The sequence below is a fragment of the Pararge aegeria genome, chromosome Z (assembly GCF_905163445.1).
Source record: "Pararge aegeria chromosome Z, ilParAegt1.1, whole genome shotgun sequence".
NCBI classification, from domain to species: domain Eukaryota; kingdom Metazoa; phylum Arthropoda; class Insecta; order Lepidoptera; family Nymphalidae; genus Pararge; species Pararge aegeria.
Window position 1 is genome coordinate 24304844 of NC_053208.1, and position 24140 is coordinate 24328983.

Genomic DNA, 24140 nt, shown 5'->3' on the forward strand with positions numbered 1-24140 from the left:
CACTTGATTTCGAACTAAAAAAAGATTCACAAGATTCAAGATATATAGTTTGCGTTGGTTTTAGAAGTTGTTTAAAGTGATCATAAATCCCGTCGGCGCAGTATTCCGCGTACTTAGTTACGTCTTTAGTTGCGCGTCTATCGCGCCAATATTTGCGTCTGTCAGCGTTCCACGTGGGATTCGCCTCAGTTTGAACAGTGATTATGTAACATTATACCGACGCCAGTATCTTAAGTGCAAAGGGTATGTGCATACCCTTTGCACGGTTATGCATAGTTAGTTATAGATACACGTGAGTTCTGTACTTCTCGCGAAACTAATGTGTAAACAGAGCTGCGGTGTGAAACTTCATGTGCCCTACGATCGCCGCGAGCCAGTTTAGCATCAGTTTAACAGGATATGATGTTATGTTAGGACTTGATAATAATAACATTCTAGTTTTTAATTTCCGTTTTGAAACTAAAAAACAATTTCTAATATCGCATAATTTTACGCCGAAGTTATACAAAAATCGAAGCTGACCTAGAATGTTGTAATTCGATACAAATGAACATTGTACGTATTATGGCTGGCGTACCTACACAGAAACGGAGAGCGTCGCAACTTATTGAAAAAGACTCCTGTCATCGTTTTAGTGTACGTTCCAAGGACCAGCTCTTTGACCCGTTGTCGTCATAATATGCGCCGTTCTTTGCGCAATAAAGAACCTGGCCTCCACCGGGTAATACGGATATGATCTACAATGATTATCTCAAATCTCTTTCACTTGCAAATAGCTATTGTTGATTGTTGGTGATAACCCATCTAGTCAAGGATTCTTAGCGTATTATGTAATTGTTCAGCATTGTATTTTAAGAATTAGTATTCGGATACATCATCTATCTAGTGAAGGATTCTTAGGAGGAGGATTTTCCTAATACGGTTGGCTTTTATATTATTTGGCAGAACTCAGTCATTTATTAACCGAAATGGTATTTTTTTTTTTGAAACTTTATATTTCCTAAGTGGCCCCATTGTCATCCGGTGAAGATCTATTTGTGGAGTCCTAGAGAAATCGGCGGAACTCTTTAAGTATTATAGACACACTTGTAGTGATTAGGATATTTTTTATAGTGATCATCTTAATCATATTAATCAACCTATTTCTGGTATACTATTGGGCTTGGTTCTCCTCTTAGAATGAGAAGGGTTTTAGGTCGAAGTTAGATTGTAAGTGTTCACGTGACTTCGAGAATATCATGGTAAACACTCCATTTTATTGTAACTGTGTAACATTTTCTTTCGAAAATCACCATTTGGTCTAGACAGGACGCAATGTTCTCTGAGAGTTAATAATGCCGTGGGAGAAGATAAATTTATATCCTTTCACCGGGGATATTATTGTCTCCTGCCCATGCTAGCCGTGCAGGAACTAAAGAGAAAAACCAAATCTGCTACTTTGGGTTACATTATTGTTGATTTTTTAAAAACAGCTCGACCGATTTCGATAAAATTTAAATGGGACCACCTGAAAAGTATGCGTCACAGATGCACAGTATTTCACGGGTATTCGATTATAGTATATTGTTAATTAGCAATCGGAGTCATAATAATGAAGTACCGAGAGCACTCCCCAACGTCCAATGTCCCCGTATATTAAGCAATATTTTATAAAAGCTGATGAGCATTAGTTGACATTTATCTTTTGTCTTCGTTAAATAAATATTTAAAATCAATCCAACCGTCATGCAAACTAAAAACAATAAATGCGGTTCCAATTAAAACTTAACTTAGCTACTTCAAACTTTACTTTTAACTTACTACAACGTGGAAATGAAAACTCTGAGACTTATCTGTGAAACCGAACTGAAAGAAATCAGATACAGCCTCACAGATACAGCATCACACGCAAAATTAAAATCATGAACTCCTGTCAATTTATTAGTTACGCGTTGCCTAGCGTAGGTACTATGCGCGTGCCGGTCTTCTATCTTCAATAGGGTTGTCATACGCAAACACTTAAAATGTTTGGAATACGTTTGTATGGACAAAATAAATATGCTTCTTTCCATTTAATTCTTTTACATTAATGTTTTTGATTCCTTATGAAATATACTTATGCATCCTTCAATATAATCTCCTAATTTACACGTTGTATATATATTCACTTTGTATAGTAGAAAGGAACATTGTGGATTTTTATATTTTACTTTACAGTAATGTTCTAGGTATCTAGTGCCATAAAAAATGCTGCTACATTACAAAGAATTAAACTAAGTTAAAGAGTTTCCGGTTATTCTGTGTCCGGTCCGGTTGTGGAGTAAAAGTTAAATTTATTGTATATCTTTTAAACAAAAATCTAATTTTTCTGTGTTTGTGGTCGCACTTCTCTGAACTCATGTTCCTCTGAACTCGTGTCATTTTCAACTTCATTGGGGCACTCACATTTTGGGGGCAAGTGATAATATGATAAACTTATCGAACATTACAGTTTGTGTCCTCAACATTGTCCTCACATCAATACTTATACAACCGTAACACAAGCTGTGTTTGCATTTAAAGTTAAATATGATCGGAAATTACTATGGCCACATAAAAATTTATGATCATAGATAATATTAAAATAGCTTATATATTGAATAAAAAAAAAAATTTCAAGTTAGAGTTGTCAATTTTTTAGATTCCATTTATCTAAAAACTGAAGTACTTATACATTATTTAAAATTAAAAACATTTCTGTAATACGAGTATAATGCATTCTTTTATGGATGTTTACAGTTACCACCTTTTCAAGTGCGCTTTAATATTATAGTCGAAAATATATATTTTTTGCTTAAGCATGATGTAATTATTTGTGCTTGGCGTATAGACAGGGGCGTATCACAAAAGCAGGCAGATCATGTTAGGCAAATATAAATACTTTTACATAATTCTAAAAAATGAAGTTGCTTGTCGGGAATCCTACTCGGTGCCCCGAAAGGCTGGTCGAAGACCTAATAAATAGAAGAAGAATAAACACATTATTGCACGTATAACACACAGGAAAAGAAACAGTAAGGAGTATACAGTAAACAATGTAGACACGCAAAGGCGGCCTTATTGCTGCAAGCAATCTCTTACAGGCAACCTTTGTAATAAATAGGTTATCACTGCTTCAATGAATAGCGAGTTATGTGCGTTTTTAATCTATGCAATTAAAAATCACTTGCCTTAAGGATAAAGGAGAAGCGGAGATTGGGTAACTTTTCGAAGTTATGTAAGTTTTAAGTAATTAAAATATTACTTGGTTCAACGGTGAAGGAAAACATCGTGAGGAAACCTGCATGCCTGAGTTCTACATAATATTCTCAAAAGTGTATAAAGTCCACAAATCCGCACTGGGCCGGTGTGGTGGACTACGCCCTTAACCCCTTCTCATTGTGGGAGCCTGTACGCTTGAGAGTTCTCCTTGATTTATTGAAGTCTACCAATCTCCACTCGGGGGGCGTGGTGAACTACGGCCTATACCCCTCCCATTCTTAGATGAGAGCCGTGCCTTGATGATGATGATGATGAAGTTAGGGCACTACTACAAAACTGTAGTAGTGGTATGTACTCGCTCGAAGTAGTAATATCTCAATCAGTGGCGGTACTACCATACAAGCCGAAAAGCCGGGCTTGCGTTACAATAAATATCTCTTTTAAATTTTTCTCGACTATTCCGAAATGAAATTAACAAAATAATTAAAACTTGATAGCAATGAGGATATAAATAAAAAATTTTAACTTTTGCTCAATAATGTATATACTCTTTGCCTACTTTACTGCAAGCACTACGTTACTCTGGCAGGTAGACTCTGTGGTAGCAACCAGACGAACGGCGCGGCGCCGCGCCGAATTATCACTATAGCGCTCTTCGCGTGTCTTCGTACGCGATCGGAGGTCCCGCCTTGTCTCGCTCACACTCATTTGCTTATACGGGGCTTTAATTTTACTGCTCTCTCTCATAGAAATTTCAATGTATTTAGCAGAGACAATCTAAATTATTTAATAATTTAGTATGGAGATCAAATGCCAGATTACGAGTTGAAGTTAGTGAAGAAGACCAGCGAGCGAATTGGAACAACTTCACGCGTGGTATTATTTGCGTTACAACTAGTTGACACTTGACAGATTCATTATTATTGATTAGCAACTAGTTAGGAGTTTATTATTGTTTTTTTTTGAGTTGAATAGTGAATTTTACTGGTTTGTTTTCTTACAAATTATAGTAAATATTCTTAAATATGTTTCTGTGGCGAAATCAAACAACAACTGGCGAACAACAGGTAATTTTTTCAAATTTAAAAATTGTTTGTTGACTTTGCATATTTTTTTTCTAATGAAAAGAACGGTTGGAACGCGGCTGGTTACGACATAAATTACCAGGCATCATAAGAATTAAAGAGAGCAGAGAACTTAAAGAAACACTTGGGATTTCTATGATTACTTTTTAATTTTGGCAAACATTGCATAGAAACTTCTTTATCATAATTCGCGTGCTGACTTAATCGTACCTAGTATTTTTCAAAGATTTGTTGATATGGTTTGTCATTTAGCACAACAAGAATGGTGACTTAGAGATCATGACGAGTTAAATTTGTCCTTTAGGTAACTGGGCTTGCTCAAACTCAAAACCCTAGGCACGCCACTGATCTCAATATTGAGGAAGTCAAAATATATCTTAAAAATAGTTCTTTTGAAATAATACAGCTTTAAGCGATGATTAAGTAAATATAATAACTAGTTTGCTATAGCAACAAAACACCACCAATAATCATGTAAAAAAAAATAAAAACTGAAAGGACATTGCCCATTTTCTTAGGAGCTTTGGGCCCCTATTGTCAGTTTGTTATGTCCCGGTGGTTTTAATTTTATTACGTAGAAAAACAATTATATTTCAAAATTCTGCAAACTATTTTGATTTATTCACCCAGGTTTAAGAGAATCTTTGTTTAAGTTGCTGAAATTGAGGTTATATCTTATTATTATATATGATGTAAACAAAAACAACTTGCCGCAACCGGCCGAATGTTAATATATGGTGTTGCTAGATATAACTATTTTGACATTCGATTTTTGAAATCGATTTTTGACGTCGTTTTTACTATTAAATAATATCATAATAAGTATTCATTATTGCATAATTTTTTTTTTTGGAAAAATTATATTTGAATCATTTATAGTTTAGGACGTAATTATTTAAGCAATTTTCGATTTCACGTTATTCGTTCAACCAAGTAGTTAGATGTTTTATTATTATTTTGAAGTTTGAATATTATTATTAGTAGGTAATCATTTTAATTAGTCAAAAAGTATCGGTATTTTTGAATCGATTTCTAATAAATAATTGATTGAAATACAATTCCGATATCTGGCAACATTAAGGTTTTATTTTGTAGGTGCAAAATAATTTAGTCAATAAATCAATTATTTATTGAGTTTTTTAATGGTAGGGTAAAAGAAATGTTGATAAAAACAAATAACCATAAAGAAATCTGACATTTCTTTTGGATTAAATATACATGTGACACGCCGCCAAATCCTGGGCCAGTCCACGAGCAATGCCCTTTAGGAAGCGGGTAGTGTATAAGAAGAATTTGTCAGCTAAGAAAGGATATTTGGTAATTCTACTCTTAAGGGAATAAAATAGGGGTTGGAAGTTCGTATACAATTTTACAATAAATTACCGGTTGATATCTTGGGGATGTCACTAAAGAAGTTCAAAGTTTGTATTAAGCGAAAGCTTATAGAAAAGTCCTATCTTCTATATATATATATAATGAAAATGGTGTTCCTTTGAGGCTCAATCACGCTTAAACCACTGATCGTATCGACATGAAACTACCACCATTCGATGCGAAATTTTTCCTAGATGGTTTATGGCTATTTATTTTTCGAATTCTAACGTTCCTTCATTTTTTTTATTGCTGTTTTACTTTTATGAACATTTATCCCGCTTATAAAAACGTTTTCTCTTGATTCTTTTGTTTTCATGGATTTCAACGGAGTTTACTGAACGGATAATGTTCTTTTACATTCAGCTAAGAATCTACTCACGGTAGTGGAGAACGGCTGGACCAATTGGGCTTTTTTTTTATCTTCAGAATTGTCAGGAGAAAGTTTTGTATGTAAGAAAATTTTAAAAAAGCCCGATAAAAAGTTAAAAATTTCGATGATAATCGAAGAATTCCCATCTATATAGTCACTCACCACGAAATCTCGGGAACCATAAGACTTAGAAACGTGAAACTTGGTAGGAATATTACTTTTGCTATGTAGAGGTCAGCTATGAATAGATTTTAAGAAATTCATTCCCCAAAGGGGATTGCGGGGGCGTTAACAATGAACAATTCCCGTTTTTAAACTATAGCTCCTTTAGACTTCAAATTTGGTAGGAATCTTCTGTAAGAGGTGTAGAAATAGGCTATGAACGAATTTTACGATAGCTCACCCCACAGGGGGTTGCGGGGGTGGGTATTAACAATTAATATTTTTAATTTTCCAGCTAAAGCTCCTACAAGCTCCAAATTTTGTAGGAATTTTCTATAAGTGATGTAAAAATGATTAGAACAAATTTTACGATATCCCACCCCAAAGAAGATTGCGGGGGCGTTAACAATGAAAATTTTCAATTTCCAAGCGATAGCTCCTATAGACTCCAAATTTAGTGAGAGTATTCTATATGTAATATAAAAATGATCTTCGAGCGGATTTTACAATGAATCACCTCCAATAAGGTTCGCGGGGGTGGGTGTTAACAATAAAAAATTTCAATTTCGAAATATAGCTTCTAAAAATTCTAAATATGGTAGGAATCTTGTATTATTCACATAAAGAACATCTCAAAATGGATTTCAATAAAGTCTACTTCCGACAGGAATTGCGGGGGTGGGTGTTAAAATCTAAAATTTTTATTTCTAACCTGTAACTTCTACAGACTCCAAATTTGGTGGGGATCTTCGTGTATGTAGGGATATTCGTGTATTTCCTTACAACAATCGTCTTTTTGGCAGCGGAGAAAAAGTCATTGAGAGGTTTCAAAAACTTAACTTTACATGTAGCTATCCAATCAACGGACTAAGAATTTTACATTCATTTTACTTTTGCAGACTACATAACCGACGAATTCTTTTATTGCGGGATCGCGGAAATGTAATAGATTAAAATGAATGCATTTTCCAAGCACATGAGATGTGGAAAAGAAATTTAGTTACTTATTCCAATAGAATTCATAAAAAACATGCACAATTAATTTTCTATAAAAAATTGATGTCACGGAGAAAATTTTAGTTAACAGAAAATTCGTCGCACTTGAACCTAGACAGATTTCAACTTCACATATGAGACTTGCAATGACTTTAACTTAAACTTTCAATGCTCATTTCAAATTTTTTTCTTCATGTCAATTATTATTAATTTTTGGAAGAAAGGCACGGAAATGATTGCACATTGAAAGTTACAATGAATATTAGTGAGAAAAATCACCTGGATGAAAGATACAGGCTAAATCGATGGAATTTGGAATTTGAGTACGTCTAAACAATATCGATGCTTACAGTTCTATCCGCGGGGCCTATATGTTCATACAAAAATAAAAAAAAGGAGAATAATAAAAATATGAAAAAAATAAATAAAAATGAAACATAAAATGTAATTTATTTCCTTTTTCAATTCGCCCAGCGAAGCGGACTGGAAACGGCTAGTTATAGTAGGTATAAAGGATTACGTAAACGATAAAAAAGTTTGGGTGTAAACAATTGCTCTAACCAGGTTGCTTCTTAAATATTTTCTAATGACAATGTGAGATGGTGATAACAAAAAGAACACCCGGCTAAGTTTGTTGTGGGCTTCTTCTTAGACCAGGGCGCGATTGGAACCCTCGTAGCTTTAGTTTTAAGTTTACGATTGTAATTATCGCCATCACTACTCACTGCTATGTACACATTTTGTATATAATAACGCATCAAAAGTGCCATCTATGTGCCTATTTGAATAAAGAAATATTTGACTTTGACTTTGACTTTGTAAGGAAATCTTGTTTCTTTATACAGATATATCAACCTTTTGGGATAATCATTGTAATTATTTTTTTATATTACCTTGGTACCTTAGATTGTAAATTAGGAGATGGAAGTTTACAAATCCGAAATTTAGAAAATAGGTACCTTTTAAAGCTTAATACGAAATAGTTTTAGCCAACATGGAAAACAATATGGGTTGGGTGGTACAAAAAGAAATTCCTGTTCCTGAAAAGCCTTTTCTCAAACCCACTTTAGGGGTGGTGGTGTAAAAATTGAGTGATGTAAAAATTTTAAAGCACTGCAAAGCTTTAAATGTAGTTGAGACAAAGGACAGAATTTTTGATCAAAATCCACCCCTGATGGGGTGAAGTGGGGGTTAGATGGTCCTATTAAAGTTCTGTATTCGAGTATGGAGCAAGAATCTCCATCGGAGTAATGTTGATATTATTTGTATGGCATTTAGCCTACAAATCTGTAGCTCAGGTTTTTTGATATAACTTTTTTAAACAAAAATCAGAAGGATGTTAAACTCTAATAAAAAGTGACATCGGGTCTGTACTTTAACGATACATAGTTTGAGATGCAAAAACGACTGATCGATACTTTGGTAATACCACTCGGTGTAAGCGAAAAGCAGATTAAAAAGGTTTTAATACCCTTGTGCATAAAAATACAATAAGCTGTGGGTAAACTTGAATCTGACCGGCCAATGTAGAAATAATAATAAAAATAAGAATACAAAAAAAAATTGTTAAAAAGTAATGTCTCGATTACAATGATATCGAATTTCACTTTATTTTAATTAATTAAAGAAGCATTAACTTACAAAACAATAGTTTAGTAGGTACAATAGTGTATTCAATTGTTTCATTTCCTCGCAATCGAAGTGAAAAGCAGATGGAATAGCACTTGTTGTACAATATACTATTGTGTTACCTCATTATGAGACCACGAAATAATAAAATGAGCTTTTATTCGCTAGCTAGTGTGTGTTTTTTTGTGTAAACCGACTAACTAACATTTACATTATATCCCGAGCTTTGTACCTATTTTTTGTTCACTTCCTTTACCCAGTGGTGTCGCTGTGGTCTCATAAGTCGGAGCTCCTGGGTTTGCCCTGGGTCTGTATTTTATCTGATTTGGTATGGTCTATAAATCTCTTTAGTTAGTATTTTACTTGCTGTACCAAATAATACTTAAACAGATTAATAAAAAAAAAATTGAAATGAATATTGAATTTAACTTCTAATAAAAATATAACCTCACGTTATTCAATTTAAATGTTTTTGATATTAATTTCATACAACTGAATGATATTAAATCCACGTTTTCCGATTCAATTAGGTATGCCGTATGCCATTACGCACGGACTGCTACAAAAGAACGGAAACGGGAAACCTAGAGAGATTCGAGGTCAAGTACGAATATAGAGCTCGCGTACATAGGGGCGCGTACCCCATTCGCAATTAACCGTATCTTATACTCTCATGTGTCATTAAAAATCTCTATAATAATATGAAAAGTAGGTTTATGAAACAACCTTAAATATAATACGTAACGGATCAAATTTAAAGCGTGGAGAAACCCCAGCCTCTGATTTTTAGGGTCACAGCATGCGTATTAAACAGCGGATCCTCGCGACTTCGTTAGCGTAGTTAACACATTTTCTTCACACAAAGTCTCATCCGATATTCACACCACCACTGTGGCTTCGAGGAGTAAATAACACTCAAACTCAACCTTCCTCTTATTAAAACATTTTAGGCCATCCTGTAAAACATTAAAAGCGTTCCTAGCTCATCGTCATATCAACCAATAAGACGTCCACTGCGGGACATAGGTCTTTTGTAGGGAGTTCCAAATTGGACGGTTTTGTGCCGCTTGGATCCAACGACTACCTGCGACGTGCTTAATGTCGTCTGTCGGCCGACCACCGCTGCGCTTACCAGTGTGCCCCGCTCTTTGCCACTTCAGCTTCGTGACTCGTTGAGTTTTGTCGGTAACTCTGGTTCTTCTACGGATCTCCACATTTCCGATTTCATCACGTAGATATACTCCGAGAGATTCACTTATTTGTGAATTAATGATTTAAATGGTAGATTAGATCTCACGGCGAAATGTGTGAGGTGCGTGAGTGAGAGAGCTCACCCAATTCATGATATTTGTATTCACGGAACTGAATTAGGTTTCATATGAGATGATCATTTTAAAAACTTATTAATCGGCATAAGATTTAAATATTTCTTCATATTGAATATCAGTTGCGTACTTTTCGTTCGCTAGCTGCATAGTTTTTCAACTTTCAGTGGCATATTATGTATAATTGAAATAGTTAAATCTAAATGGTTTTGATGTAGTCCCACAAAACGTATTAAGTTTGCACGCTTGAAATTGATGCCTCGTTTTCGAGTACCGAAACAATATAACTTCTACAGTTAAAGTATCCGGCGGCCTTATCGCTTTTTAGCGATAAGGCCGCCTTTTGTATTCTACTCCAGTTTTTTTTTGTGTTTCTCTCTATTCGTCCTTTATTTTCCTAACTGTGTAGTGGTGTACAAATAAAGAGTTTAAATAAAAATAAATAAATAAAGTAAACTGTAGAAATTATGTACGACTGATTTTCTGTACTGACTCTTGCTGTAGACAAATTTGAGCTTCATAAAGAGGTTAGCTAAGACATTCGCAAACTACCCTATAATTGCGAACGTGCACCGACAAGTGGTAAATAACAAAAAGTACTAATGAAAAATGTCATTAAAAAAGTTTATAATTATTTAACAATTTGATTATAATAAATATTCTCTACAATAAAACATCGGAAACATGCTGCAAGCAAACTTTTTCGACTATTTGTGCTAATATTTTATCAGTATCGTTTTTCATTAATTCTTTTTGTCGACCACTGAAAAATAATTGCTATAGCATACTGTTTATCAAAGGAAGTAAGGTGTATTTTCTTAAAATAAAGATTCCAGCCGTGTTGTGTTATTTTATTTATTTCCCATGCGGTCAGACCCCTATTTAAACAATCATGTTGTTTAATTAATTTGGAGATGTGTGTTTGATAAGTCAATAATATCATATGTGTTTTGAGTATTATTCAATTAATTAGCTAGCAGGTCTTCGCACGAGCATGCCTAAGGTAAGTGAGTCAGTCAGTCAGTCATCACTTAATGGAAGAATGGAAAAAGATTTATCGAAATAAAGTTCAAAAATAAAAAAACTTTTGCCATTTTTTTAAATCTTACGAAACACTTTTTATCGAAACAAATTTGTATGTTTTTTGAAATTACACAGTAAACTTTAACTTTGCAATTTCTCGATCGTATAAACAACACTGAAAGGAAAAATGGAAAAGGATTTATCGAAACGAAGCTGAAAAATAAAAACCTTTTGCAATTTTTTTTAAAACATACGAAACACGTTTCTTTGAAACAAAATTTTATTATAACCATTGGATGGCATTTGTATTTTATAAATATTATTCATCATCATCTACGCGTAGAATGTAGACACTCCCCATCCTCGTTAAAACTCCAACGCTATTTCCTAGGCCTGTACCTTAACAATTATTACCGCAACATAAATGTATCATGATGATCACTCATCATCCGGATAATTACGGGTTTTGATTTACTGAAAAACTCGGTACCTACTTAAAAAAAATTGTTCTGCCCTGGTAACACTCTTATTCTCGACCATGCTTTCCACTAGACCTACGGGGCAGAACATTTAGTTGTAATTTTTATATTGATACCAATGCCTAAGAATTTTGTCTCTATTGTATGCTGTGTTGAAATGTTTGAGTTTTTGGATTTTACATTACATTCCCCTCGATGTTATTGAAATATTCAATACCACATTCATACATACCGCATTATATTCTTGTGGTGACGTCAAATCCAATAATATCACACTTTGTAAAAGTCATTCCCATACATGTATATACTCAATTTTTTTGACTATATTTACATTTTCATATCATATATGTTCCTTAACTGTTAGAGTATTTTTGTTCGTAATAGCATTACGAACCTATTTGGGTGCATAGCAATAAAGTTCTAAAAAAAAACCGTCCAAATCGTAACGTTCCGTAACTCAGAAGATAACTTATGAATTAGTAATTAAATTTACGGATAATTATTATTGATGATTTATAAGAAATACTAGTTACAGATTATTTATCAATAATTTGGGCGGTTCAAAAATAAAACTATAGAAACCCTTAGTAAAACCTGTAAAGTAAAAAAAAAAGCATTTTAGCCGGCTTATAAAAAGGAGGAGGTTATCAATTCGTTTTTTTTTTTAATGTATGATCGGGCAGATGGACCGATATTCCATACACATATTTGCATAGTCCGTTTTTTATTCAATAGGGGTTTATTTCAAAATGGTTGCATTGAAATTTCATATATATCTGATAATGAGTTTCATGATGAATATCCAACGAACTCTTCAAAAAATAACAGCAAATTAGCAATTGCTGCTATCGGTGAAATCTAATGGGTTATATTCAGTAAATGTACACACAAAATTTCTTTCAAAGTTAAAAGTAGAAGCATATTTTGTCGCAACTGGAAATCAAGTATGAAAACTAGATTCATACAAAATAATATTTACTTTTTAGTTGGTATAACATTAATTTAGAAAGACGTTTTTTTGATCTTTTCATGTAAAACTTAAAAGGGGCCATTTCGGAATAAACCCCTTTCGAACAAAAAAAAAGAATTTTGTGAATCGGTCTAGATATGTCAAAGTTATGCAGCTATGCCCGAACCTACATACAAAAAAAAACAAATCGACAACCTATAAGGAAGCTATCTTGGCTATGGCTATCTTTTTCAAAGCTATTGAATAATGTTATTTAACGTAGTTATCATTCACACGTTTTATTCCAATGAGCTACGAGTCTCTCAAACCAAAGTATGACTGATCCTTTTCCGGTTTACGTTATAACTTACGACATTGTGTAGGTGCTATTTAACATAATAATTTTTTGTAACTATTTTAGGACTGTGGAACCGGACACGATGAATACGGGTGACGCTGAACCATCGTCTGGTTTGAATGGAAGATTGAGACCCAGAAAATCTAATATACCTAGTCCCAAAACTGCTAAGAACATCCGCAAGCTCGATACCAAACCAGCTCTGGACAAACCCAAGAGAACAAGCACCCCCTCCAAAGCGTCTTCAAATAAACTAGATGATCTCACTGCGAAGGCTGACTCACCTGAAACTCAAACTCTTTGCCCCTATTGCGATAAAACTTTTTTCGCCGATAAGGCTCTTTCCAAACATGTCCATCGCTTACATCTTTCGAATTCAAAACTGGACAGCACGATCACATGCCTCTTCTGCACCCACGTTGAAAAAGATGCTAATGACATTATACGTCATATGGTTGATAACCATCCTAACCAATACTTCGCTTGTTATGGTTGTCACACTAGATTCCCTTCAACTACCGAGTTAGCAGAACATAAACTCAACATTTGCGAAAAACAAGAGTTACCATACCGTAACAAATTACGCCAAAAAGAAATCTTAAAAAAGAGTATTAACATCAACGGGCGGAATGACTTCGGGGACGATAACAACGAATTTTCAAATGAACATGGCTTTAACGGTATCGTAATTTCCTGCGAACTAAAATCTTCTCACGGCCATGACCTCGCTGACATAGAAGATAACATAACTACGAATTTCATTTTGCCACCTGGAAAGAGTTTAGTAAACGGCACTGTCATAGAAAAGAATGCAGTAATCATATTAGACGACTTGCAATGGAACAAAAGAATTCCACCAAATTTTTCATTTCAAAGCACTGACGCCGACCAAATACTCTCGAGGCTAGGAGTCGTTCATAGATCCCCTCGGACAGGGGAATCACATGGCAGGGAATGGTTAAAAAATAACGACGAAGCTCATCAAAAATTCGAGAAATGTTTCGATACAAGTTTTTATTCAAAGGTGGCAAGCAATGTTCAAGAAAACTTGTCCAAATTTCTTGATGGTTCCTGCAATTTTAATCCTGACCCGGAGAATACAATAAAAACCAGAAAAGCTAAAAACATCGTTGCGATTAATACCGTTGAAGGATTTCCAATATTATTGGCATGTGAGCAGTTCTCACGTAATGGCTTCGATGGATACATGCCGCGGGCTATAGCACCCAAACACAAATGGAAATGGGACAATCTTGAAAGCGATAAAAGCCTCATGAGCCCTGAACACATCAAACGCGACTCTCACACCAATAACTGTATTATATCATTAGTTTCCAGTTTGGATATATGGACTCAGTTATGCATGAGGCGCAAGTTTGAAATAATATTCAATAAAACACCAGTGCAAAAAAAGACTGAAAGAAAAAGCATAATAGGAAAGGAGTTGAAAGAAATACTCGAAAGTAGAGATTTGCCAGCAACTTCATCTCAGGTAGTCAAGTTTAGGGGCCCTCCAGCGCCTAGAAGGTCGAGTGTGGAGTTCCCTGCCTCTCTGGGGTTGATACCCACTACATCAAGCTTTGACCTGAAGCCGGCAGTTTTAAGTGGAGAGTGGGTTCGGCCGCGTTGCTACGTTTGCTGCGCGTGTGGGGCACAAACACACGACTCCAAAGCTCTTTCCTCTCATATATCCATGCGGCACCCAAACGCTCAGATACAACACTATGAAATTGTCGGAGAAGTGCTTCTGAACTCTGATATATTAAAGCACTTGTATGTGCCACCGAGACAGATGAATAACCGATCTCGCCCTCTTCGCGGATTAAGAGATTGCACAAAGTGTAAAAAGACAATTTCGCTTGAAGATTTGCATCAACATATGCTTGACTGTGCGGGAGATGCGCCTGCAGTTCGTAGGAAATGTAGATATCGACCATTCGGAGTTCGCAAGCGACGCACGCGTCTTCCTGATAACACAATACGCGATAAGATAAGAAAAGATATTCGAACGGGGCACAGTCGCAAGTCTCACATGAGATCCAGACCGAGAAGGAGAACTGAGGTCGGAGATGGTATGTATCTTCTATTTATTGCTATTATATTATAAAATTGGTCTTCTTTCAATCTGATAATTTCCTTTAGTAGTAGCTACATTCTAAGAATTAATTATATCTTTTAATTGCAGCCGAGACCATACGAAAAATGTTAGCGGATTTACCTCCTAAACGACACCGTGTTATGGTAAAACCAGCCAATCCCACATTACGTCCTCGAAGAAATCTTCAAAATCCAAGAAACAAACTAGTCATGAAAAAGAGAATGATTGAAGAAACCAAAAAATCGCAAGAAGCTATTTCGACACATGTCAGTGGTGCGAGTGTAGGCGCTGAAGGTTCCAAAAAGAGTTTAAACGATCCTAACCGTCCGCATTTAAGACCGTTTAAAAACGCTGTTACTCGCGTGGCATCCAAAATATTACGTAAAAAGGATATTTTCACCAAAAATACTATACATAAATCTCAAAGAAAAATTGCCCGACAAAAAGACAGAACCGTAAGTGTACCATCTGATGGGGAAGTTCCTCTGACAGACAGTGGGAAAGGCAATATTCAAATAGACCAATTGTCTATTGAAAACAATCCTGAGAGAATAAACCTAAATGATGGTTCTAACAATTCCAGAGAACACGGTGACCGATCCAACAATAACTCCAATAACAGAGACAACCAAATTCCCGAAGCTAACAACGGCCAGGGTAACAACAATCGGGAACCTTTTGCTCCACCACAAAATGTCCCTCTTAAGCATTCAATCGCAAGTCTGACTGCAAGCTCTGAGACTCACGACAAGTCTGTGCAGTTTCATCATCTATTTTTGGTCCAGCAGGAATGTAACAATGTTAATCAACATTTACCAGCTGGGCAAAGAATGCTTTTTGAAAATGAAGCTGTTGTTACCAAGTTAGATAAACCACCTTTACACTTTGACAATCCTCGACCGATAGATCTTCAAGCCCTTCAGAAAAACAAGCTGGCTAAACCAAGAAAAAAGTTAAATGATTGTATAGCGATGTTGAGGAATAAACTTGTAGAACCAAATACAAGTATATTGCCAGGTCATGTCTCTGTTCAGTGTGGGGATGATGAACCTCTGGCACCAGAGCCGGTGACTGCAGAGCGACGACATTCTACGACTGAATTAAAAATCGATTACCCACAAGTCACACCACCAGATTATCAGCCGGCGCCAATAATACCAATAAAAGCTACTGAAGATAATGTGCAAAGTGTGAGTACCAAGAGTAAGACAACCCGCAGATCTAGCTCCGCACGACGCGGACAGAGTCCCCGAAGCAACCAAACTGCAGAAATGTTGTCTTGTAACGAATTGCTCCAATGGAGGCAGTTTTGTTATGGATCTCAAATGTTAGCTGCACAGAATATTACCGAAAATTATAACAAACGTGAATTACGTCGCCGAAATTCTCTTGTATCCACCGATGAACTATTGCTTCAACATGCTATGAGTCTTGAACTATTAAGTAAAAGCAATGAACTAGCGAAATTCGCTGAATATCAGCACTATCCAAGTGTATCAACTCACCAGCAGCCTAAGAAAACTAACCGCAAAACTAGCCAAAAAAATAAAGCAACTACCAAAAATCAAACAACGAGATCCAGGGCTAAAAACCGAAACGAACTGAATAAGAATAGTTCGACGTATGAAAAAAATATTGCAGAAATGGGTAGTACTAATACCAAACAAAGTTATCGAAATAAATCCACAAATCCCACATCTACAAAAAGAAACAATGATAAGCGTCATAAAAAAAGTGTCCAATCAAGTAATACAGCGGCTTTAATCGAAAGTAGAGATTTGTCAGCAAATATCCATGCTTATCCTCAAGGAGCTATGCCAGAAGATATACCAACTAATTTTAATATAGAACAAAGAATACTACCTGTAAATAACTCTCCGCTAGAACATCACACACAGAACGTAGCCGCCACACCTATCGTAGAGTATACGAGTAATAATGGATTTTCTCCTGTACAATACATTATTAACAACAATATCGAAGCCGAGCCGATAAATATAAGAGACCTGAATGACCCATTAAATTTATCAAACAAAATATTTGACAACATAAATCCGGTTCAGCACCGCACACAACAATACGCAACACAAGAACAATTTTCTGTCGCAGCTTATGACACTTATGAGAGTTTAGATTTATCAAACAGAAATTTGGGTCATTTGATCACCAGAGACACGAATAGAAACAATGATGACATAGTCGATTTGCGTATCAACTACGCACTTCATGAGACTTATCAATCGAGATACACACCACTACCTTCTGAATTAGTTAGTGATCAAGTAATAGAAGATAATGCTACAGATTTCTCCTTCAGACGTGATGAAGAATTCCCTACAGATTTATCACTAAGCCGAAGCGATTACATTATGCCTACACCCTATGACAAAATGACAGAAGGTCACAGACGTTTACCATTGAAATATATGAGAGACTTATCTCACCCGATCAGACATGCTGATGGTCGGTGTTTTGTGATGCAAGAGTATTATGATCCAAATACCCACAGAGTTATGGTGGTTGAAAAACAGATTTCCGCTGACTTGCCCGAGTTCAGAGGCGTGAATAGGTTAAATATCATGGAAGAACCTTTGCATCTGTATTCAAATAATGCAGAACCGAATGAAGAAATTGGTCCAACGGATTTATCTACCAAGAGTGGGTCATTTATGGTACCAACAGGTGCTATGAATGACAATGTTTGTCATTATGATAACTATGATGCCCAACAAGCGCCAAATTGTATGAATACTGATCAAATGATAAACTTTCATTATGATCGGCCGATACGAACCCCTCCTACTTCAATTATGTATTGTGATCCAACAGAACATTTTGGGGCGGTCTCAAATACAGCGCTGACACCAGTATCACTGGGTATACCAATGAATGAAACTTCAATAAATCAAAATATAAACTACGAACAAATTGATTACTCGCATTCTGATATGCCGTTAAACTTAGTTTCAAATTCCGTGAATGAAGGTATCAGTTACAACTCCTCACAGAATATAAAAACGAATGTAACTGACTATGAAGAAATGCCCACTACAGCTTACACAATAGCCAGCGATGTTATTTCTGTAACAAAGACTGACCATTCCCCATTCACGTGTACCACAATGACCGCAAATGTTGATACACTTTCGAGGACTTCAAATATAGAATCATTCTCTGAAACAGCGTGTAGTGCCCTGCCAACCGAGAGAGTTAAATTGACCGACACATTTAATCTACAATCGTTTTCTGATGATAAAACTTCAGTACCCATAAATTCGCCGGTGTCTAATACTTTCACGTCAACAACTAATTCTATAATGGGAACTGATAAAAGAAAAGTAGAAACAGTTACTGTTAGTAATACTGATACTGCTAATTTAGATCAAGATCATGAAACTGCTAGAAAAATCGCTTTGTTACCCAAAGAACTTGTGGAGATATTGGGCACTATGCCTGTTGATCACCGTAACCAACTTCTGAACGTGCTGCCTCAATACGTATCCACTTCAACGTCACCCGTGTCTCCCACTAACACAGAAGAGGGTGTAAGAAATCTACTAACGAGTGCAAATACAAGTACTCTTATAGAAAATGATTTTAAGTTTGAAACTAAGTCTGAGGATGGACGAATGAGTAATACCATACCTACATCTTCTAAAAACTATAAGTTTCCAGAGATGTCTCCAATTGCTGTGTCAAGTTCGATACTTCTAACACCACCGACACCTCAATTGTCCGAACGATATTCCGTGCAATCACAGTCAACCGAAGACAGAACACCCTCAAAAGGTGTTCATTTAAGTCAATTAAATGTTGCTCCAAATATGATGGCGGTAAAAAGATTAACAAACACTATAGAATATAATGACCCACACAAGGTAATTGATTTAACTATTGATGAAAATTCGTCTGGAAATGTCGACATAACTAATATTGAATCGGTTATTCAGACGCATACGCTCACTGTATCTGCTAAAGATGTCACTCCCACAGCGACCATTTCTAAATCGAACGTGGCCAAGACAAGTAATGACAAAACTGCAAGCTTAAGAGCTGTTCGTATAAAAACACCATCTGAAAGACATCGCTCAATGTTGGCTGAAAATAAGATGGCCGCAATACAAAACCAGAATCTGCTTACTATTCATGTGCAAGATGAGATAAGCAAAGATCCTGATAACATTAGTCCTATGGCTATACAACAGGCTGAGGTAAGCAGTACACAGCAACGTCAGATACTGAAAACGTCTCAAATGCAAAGTATATCTTCTATGGAGGAAAAGACGCCTGATGAAAAAGCTATAGTTGAGAAAGATGATGGCAAAGCTCCTACATTATTATCCTCCGATAAAATACATTTTGTAAAGTCTACCGTTTCACAAGAAATTAAATTGAATCCTAATAGCAATGGCCCTACTGCTGTTAGTGAGGACAACTCTACTTGTAAGGAAAATTCTACTTCTAAGGAAAATTCTACCTGTAAGGACAATTCTACCTGTGGGGACAATTCTACCTGTGAGGACAATTCTACCTGTGAGGACAATTCTACCTGTAAGGACAATTCTTCCTGCGAGGACAATTCTACCCGTGAGGACAATTCTACCCGTGAGGGAAATTCTACCCGTGAGGATAATTCTACCCGTGAGGACAATTCTACCTGTGAGAACAATTCTACCTATGAGAACAATTCTACCTGTGAGAACAATTCTACCTGTGAGAACAATTCTACCTGTGAGAATAATTCTACCTGCGAGGACAATTCCACCTGTGAGAACAATTCTACCTGTGAGAACAATTCTACCTTTGAGGACAATTCTACCAAAACTCAAGATGATTCAATAAATGTATTATCCAACAAATTTCAGAACAGTGCCTCTGATAGCAATAAAAATATTGAAACTATTCATGATATATCTACGAAAGAAAATGATAAAATCCAGTCGCAGCCCGATACTCCCAAAAAATCGTCGGTGACAGATGAAGACTCGGAAGATGACGTTTCATTAGCTGTTATTGTAAAACAAAAACACCTAGATTCCAATTCAACTCCTGATGCTCAGAATATTATGAAAATTGATGTACAAAGTAAACCACCTGCAAATAAAAGGAAAAGGAAAACTAAAAAAAATAACAAGTCTGTAGAGCTTGATTATGATAAATCCTTAATAGAAGATAAACATGGATCTATTACAAATTCGCCCACGGGGACTATAAGCGAAATTACGACAAATAAAGACAGAGTGTGTAATGAAAGTAATTTGATCGATACGATACCCTACTGTAAGAAAAACGCTAGAAAAGGGAGACGTCTTAACATCGTGCAAACTGTTGAATTCTCTGATAAAAAAGATCAGACTATTGCCACAAACGATTATGAAAATGAAATAAATAAAGAAAACAATGTGTCTTCTGACGTAGGTAAGAAATTGGAATCTTCTGACGAATCATTTAAATTGAAACCTATTGATCAAGACCCTAATCGATCACCGTCTGTTAATGCAATAGTTAATTCAGATAACTACAACAAGAACTCTATGAACCTAACGGGAAAGAAAGATATGACTAAAAAAAGTACACAAATAAGTACAGATTGCGACCATTCAACAGATGCCATAACAGAAACCAATAAAGATGAAAGACCATATGCAAATCAAAATGATTCTCAATATAATCTTCCTCAAAGTTCTTTAAATTTGTCTCCAACTGAGAAGTGTTTTTCACCACATCACTCAGGTACTGAAAGTAAAGTAGTTATCTGCAATGCAGATGTAGCAGTCAACCAAGACTCTGACTTGAATAAATCTGGGAAACCTAAAGAAAGTGGTCTAAAATCGACGAAAACTAAAAAAGTTACTATGGAGCTTTGTCCTGCTACTGATGACAATCCTGCTACTGATATTGAGTTGGAAGAAACAAATAATGTTCCTCTAAGACGTAGCCGACGTGGAAAATCATTATTTGTCGATAGTAACTCAACTAAGGCTGTCAATCCCGTTCCTAGAGATAATGCTGTTGAACAAAGAACTCCACTTACCAAAAAACAGTTAATATTTTCAAAACTTTTGTTAGATGAAGCAAATCATAGTAAAATAACATCAAATAAAAAAATTGTTGAAGAAAATCTTAATACAACTGCATTAAATAGTATCGCAAATAAAGATGAAGAAAACTTTGATATTATCCCAAATATTATTGAAGAAAAGCTTCACACGACGTTGTTAAATTCTTTGCCACATAATGACGAGCAAAATCTACATCGAACTTCTTTGAGTACTATGCCACTGGTTACGGAAGACAACGTTCATAAAACAATATTGAATACTAAACCTCATACGATTGAAGATGATCTGCATAAAACTTCTGTAAATAATACTATTAAAAATATTATTGAAGAAAATCACCAGAAAGAATCCAAGAATACTATTTCTCTTCTTGAAGAAAAGTCAGATAAAAAGACTTTAAATATCATCCCGAATATTATTGATAATAACCCCAAAGAACCTTTGAATAAAATTCTGAACGAAGACAAGAAAGACATAATTTCAAACATTGCTCCAAAAGTACAAAAAAATCAAATAGAGTCGCAATCGAAGTTGTTTACAGAATGTAGTGTCAGAATAGTTGAAAATGAATCCATCATAAAATTTCAACAAAATAAACGGACACTATTAGTATCAAAAAGGAAATCAAAAAAGAAAAAATCATTGTCAAATCAAATGAAATCTGAGCGTACTGATGTAGAGTTACAAAATAAAATAAATACAGAAAATAAAGTTATCGAAGGTGCAAAAATTACAATTAAAGTAACTCTTTCACATGAAGATAGGGTTTCTGAAACATTACCTTTGAATGATAAAGAGTTGGTAAAACAAGACAAGAATGATGTAATGATTGACTGTGATGCTACATGTTCTGATTTTAATTATAATAATACGAGTCCTAAACTTCTATCAATTGAAAAAAGAAAATCTTGTTCACCATTAAGACATAATTTCTTATCAAGCTCTAAGCCAAAGAAATGTAAGCTTAATGATAAAACTGAAAATAATGTGGCTGCAACAATAAGTAAGAATGAGGAAACTGGAAAGGCAATTGAATTAAAAACACCTGAAAATAACAGTATAGTTAGTACTCGAATCACTACTTGTTACAATAAACCTGCTAGACGTGTAAGGTCGAAGTCTGTTGTTGTAAAATCATCTGGGTCCGATTTCTATGATCCTTATGACATAGACTTAGAAGATATGGCCGATAAAACTGAACCGTTCGTTAGAAAAGAAATACCACCAAAAATTACTTTTATTCCTTTTAAATCTATTACTGCTAAAACACGAAAATTGAGTAAAACTGCACCTTCTGCTATTATAGACATTTCACCGATAGAATTTCCAGATCATGCACCTTCAACGAGTGCTGATAAGAATATTCTTGTTTGCGATAATGATAAATGTCACAGTCACAAAAATATTAAAACTAACTGTAATGAAAAAACACACAGCATCAAATATATTAGTAGTGATTCTGATGAATCTTCAAAAAGTGACGAACCCTTAAAAATATATGCTGAGAAAAAAGAGAAAACATTGGCAGAATTATCACTTACGATGGGTTGCAAAATATCTAGTGAAAATATTAATGACTCGAATGAGCACTTGCATGATAAATCAAAAACACGAAAAAAGAATAGTCTATCAATTTTAATGAATAAAAAAGAGGAAATTATATCAAGTGATAAAATTGATAATGAAAAAGACCGTCGATCGGAACAATTTATGGAAAGCTTTGGTTTCTTTTCTGAAAGGAAACCTCGTAAATCAAATTTGCTTGCAACCAAAAAAATATCTGAAACCTTGGCTAAGGAAAGCGACGATGTTTATTTTTCGACAAAAGAACGTAGTGGTAAAAAGCATGCAACGGACAACAGAAAAGAAGATAGTAGATGTTCAAAGGGATCGTCGGGCTCACCATCCAAGAGGCGGGAGGCAGCGAGGCGCGGTAGAAAAAAGAAGAGTTGCTCACCGAATGAATCAAGATTTTGCACAGTATGTAAGAAATCATTTCGTAGATCTGATAATTTCTTGCGACATCAAATGACTTTATATCATGTGTCTAGACTATGTGAAGTAGAACTGAAAGTTAAGTCACTAATAATTGAAGAGGAACCAAATTATTTAATAGCTTATAGGCAACAGTTAGAAAAGTTAAAATTTTTGCAGGATAAAATAGCCAAAAGGAAAAAGAATAGCTTACCTACTTCTGATATTATTTTACCAACATTACAAGAAATTATAGCCGATGTTAAAAATACAATCCGAGAACAAAAATTATCTCGGAGAAAGTTAAGTAGGGACGAAGCGTTATTTTTAGATTGTTGTGAAATGTTAAAACAATCACATAAAAAAAATGTACCTGAAAATAACCGTGTTCGACAATGTAACAGTTTTAATTGTCCGCAGACGTGTGAAGACCAATTGGCATTGGAAAGTGTTAATCTGGGCGACAAACGCGAAATAAAATGTGACGAGGACATGGATTCAAATACGGCGAAAACTATATTAGAAAGTGATGAAGTACGTAATTTGGAAAATGACTTGATCTCAAACCTTAAAAAAGCGTCTGGTCTTAAGGGATTTACCAGCCTCCGGATAAAGTCATCGGACGAATTGAGAGAGAAAGTTCCACAAGCAACAGCTACTGCATCTAATTATCAAAGAAAAGTTAACTTTCAGGAAGTAGAAGAACCTGTACCAACAAAGAACATTCGACACTCAGATGTAAAAGATAAAATGTACCCCGACATAAATGATACTATCGATATATTTGAAGATAAATTCGACAAAATCAAAAGAAAATGCAGGTCACAAGCAGCAGCCGCAAAGCAAATTCAGATACAGGTGGATCCAAATCTCAGGTATACATTCGATTCCTTTTATCCATTCCCTTATTATCAAGGTGAAATTGTGTCTCTTGGTTTGTTTGTTTGTAACCTATGTTCGGCTAAACCACTGAATCGATTATACGAAAGTTGGTGGAGATGATGAAGGAAGAAGCATCCTGGAGACGGACAAAGGAT

General features: G+C 35.3%; 1 protein-coding gene across 3 annotated transcripts in view; it reads left to right on the plus strand.

The window, feature by feature from the left end:
* Positions 1–24140, plus strand: part of LOC120636305 — a 30767-nt gene that overhangs the window by 797 nt on the left and 5830 nt on the right. Inside the window, exons 2-4 of one of the 3 annotated variants that reach the window (XM_039907729.1) lie at positions 13033–15041; positions 15155–23109; positions 23524–23978. In XM_039907729.1, coding sequence (XP_039763663.1) covers positions 13052–15041; positions 15155–23109; positions 23524–23978 — 10400 coding nt within the window. In that variant the 5' untranslated portion in view covers positions 13033–13051. Of the gene's footprint in view, positions 1–13032; positions 15042–15154; positions 23979–24140 lie in introns of those variants that run through there. The other 2 variants (XM_039907731.1, XM_039907730.1) reach the window with 2 other exon arrangements.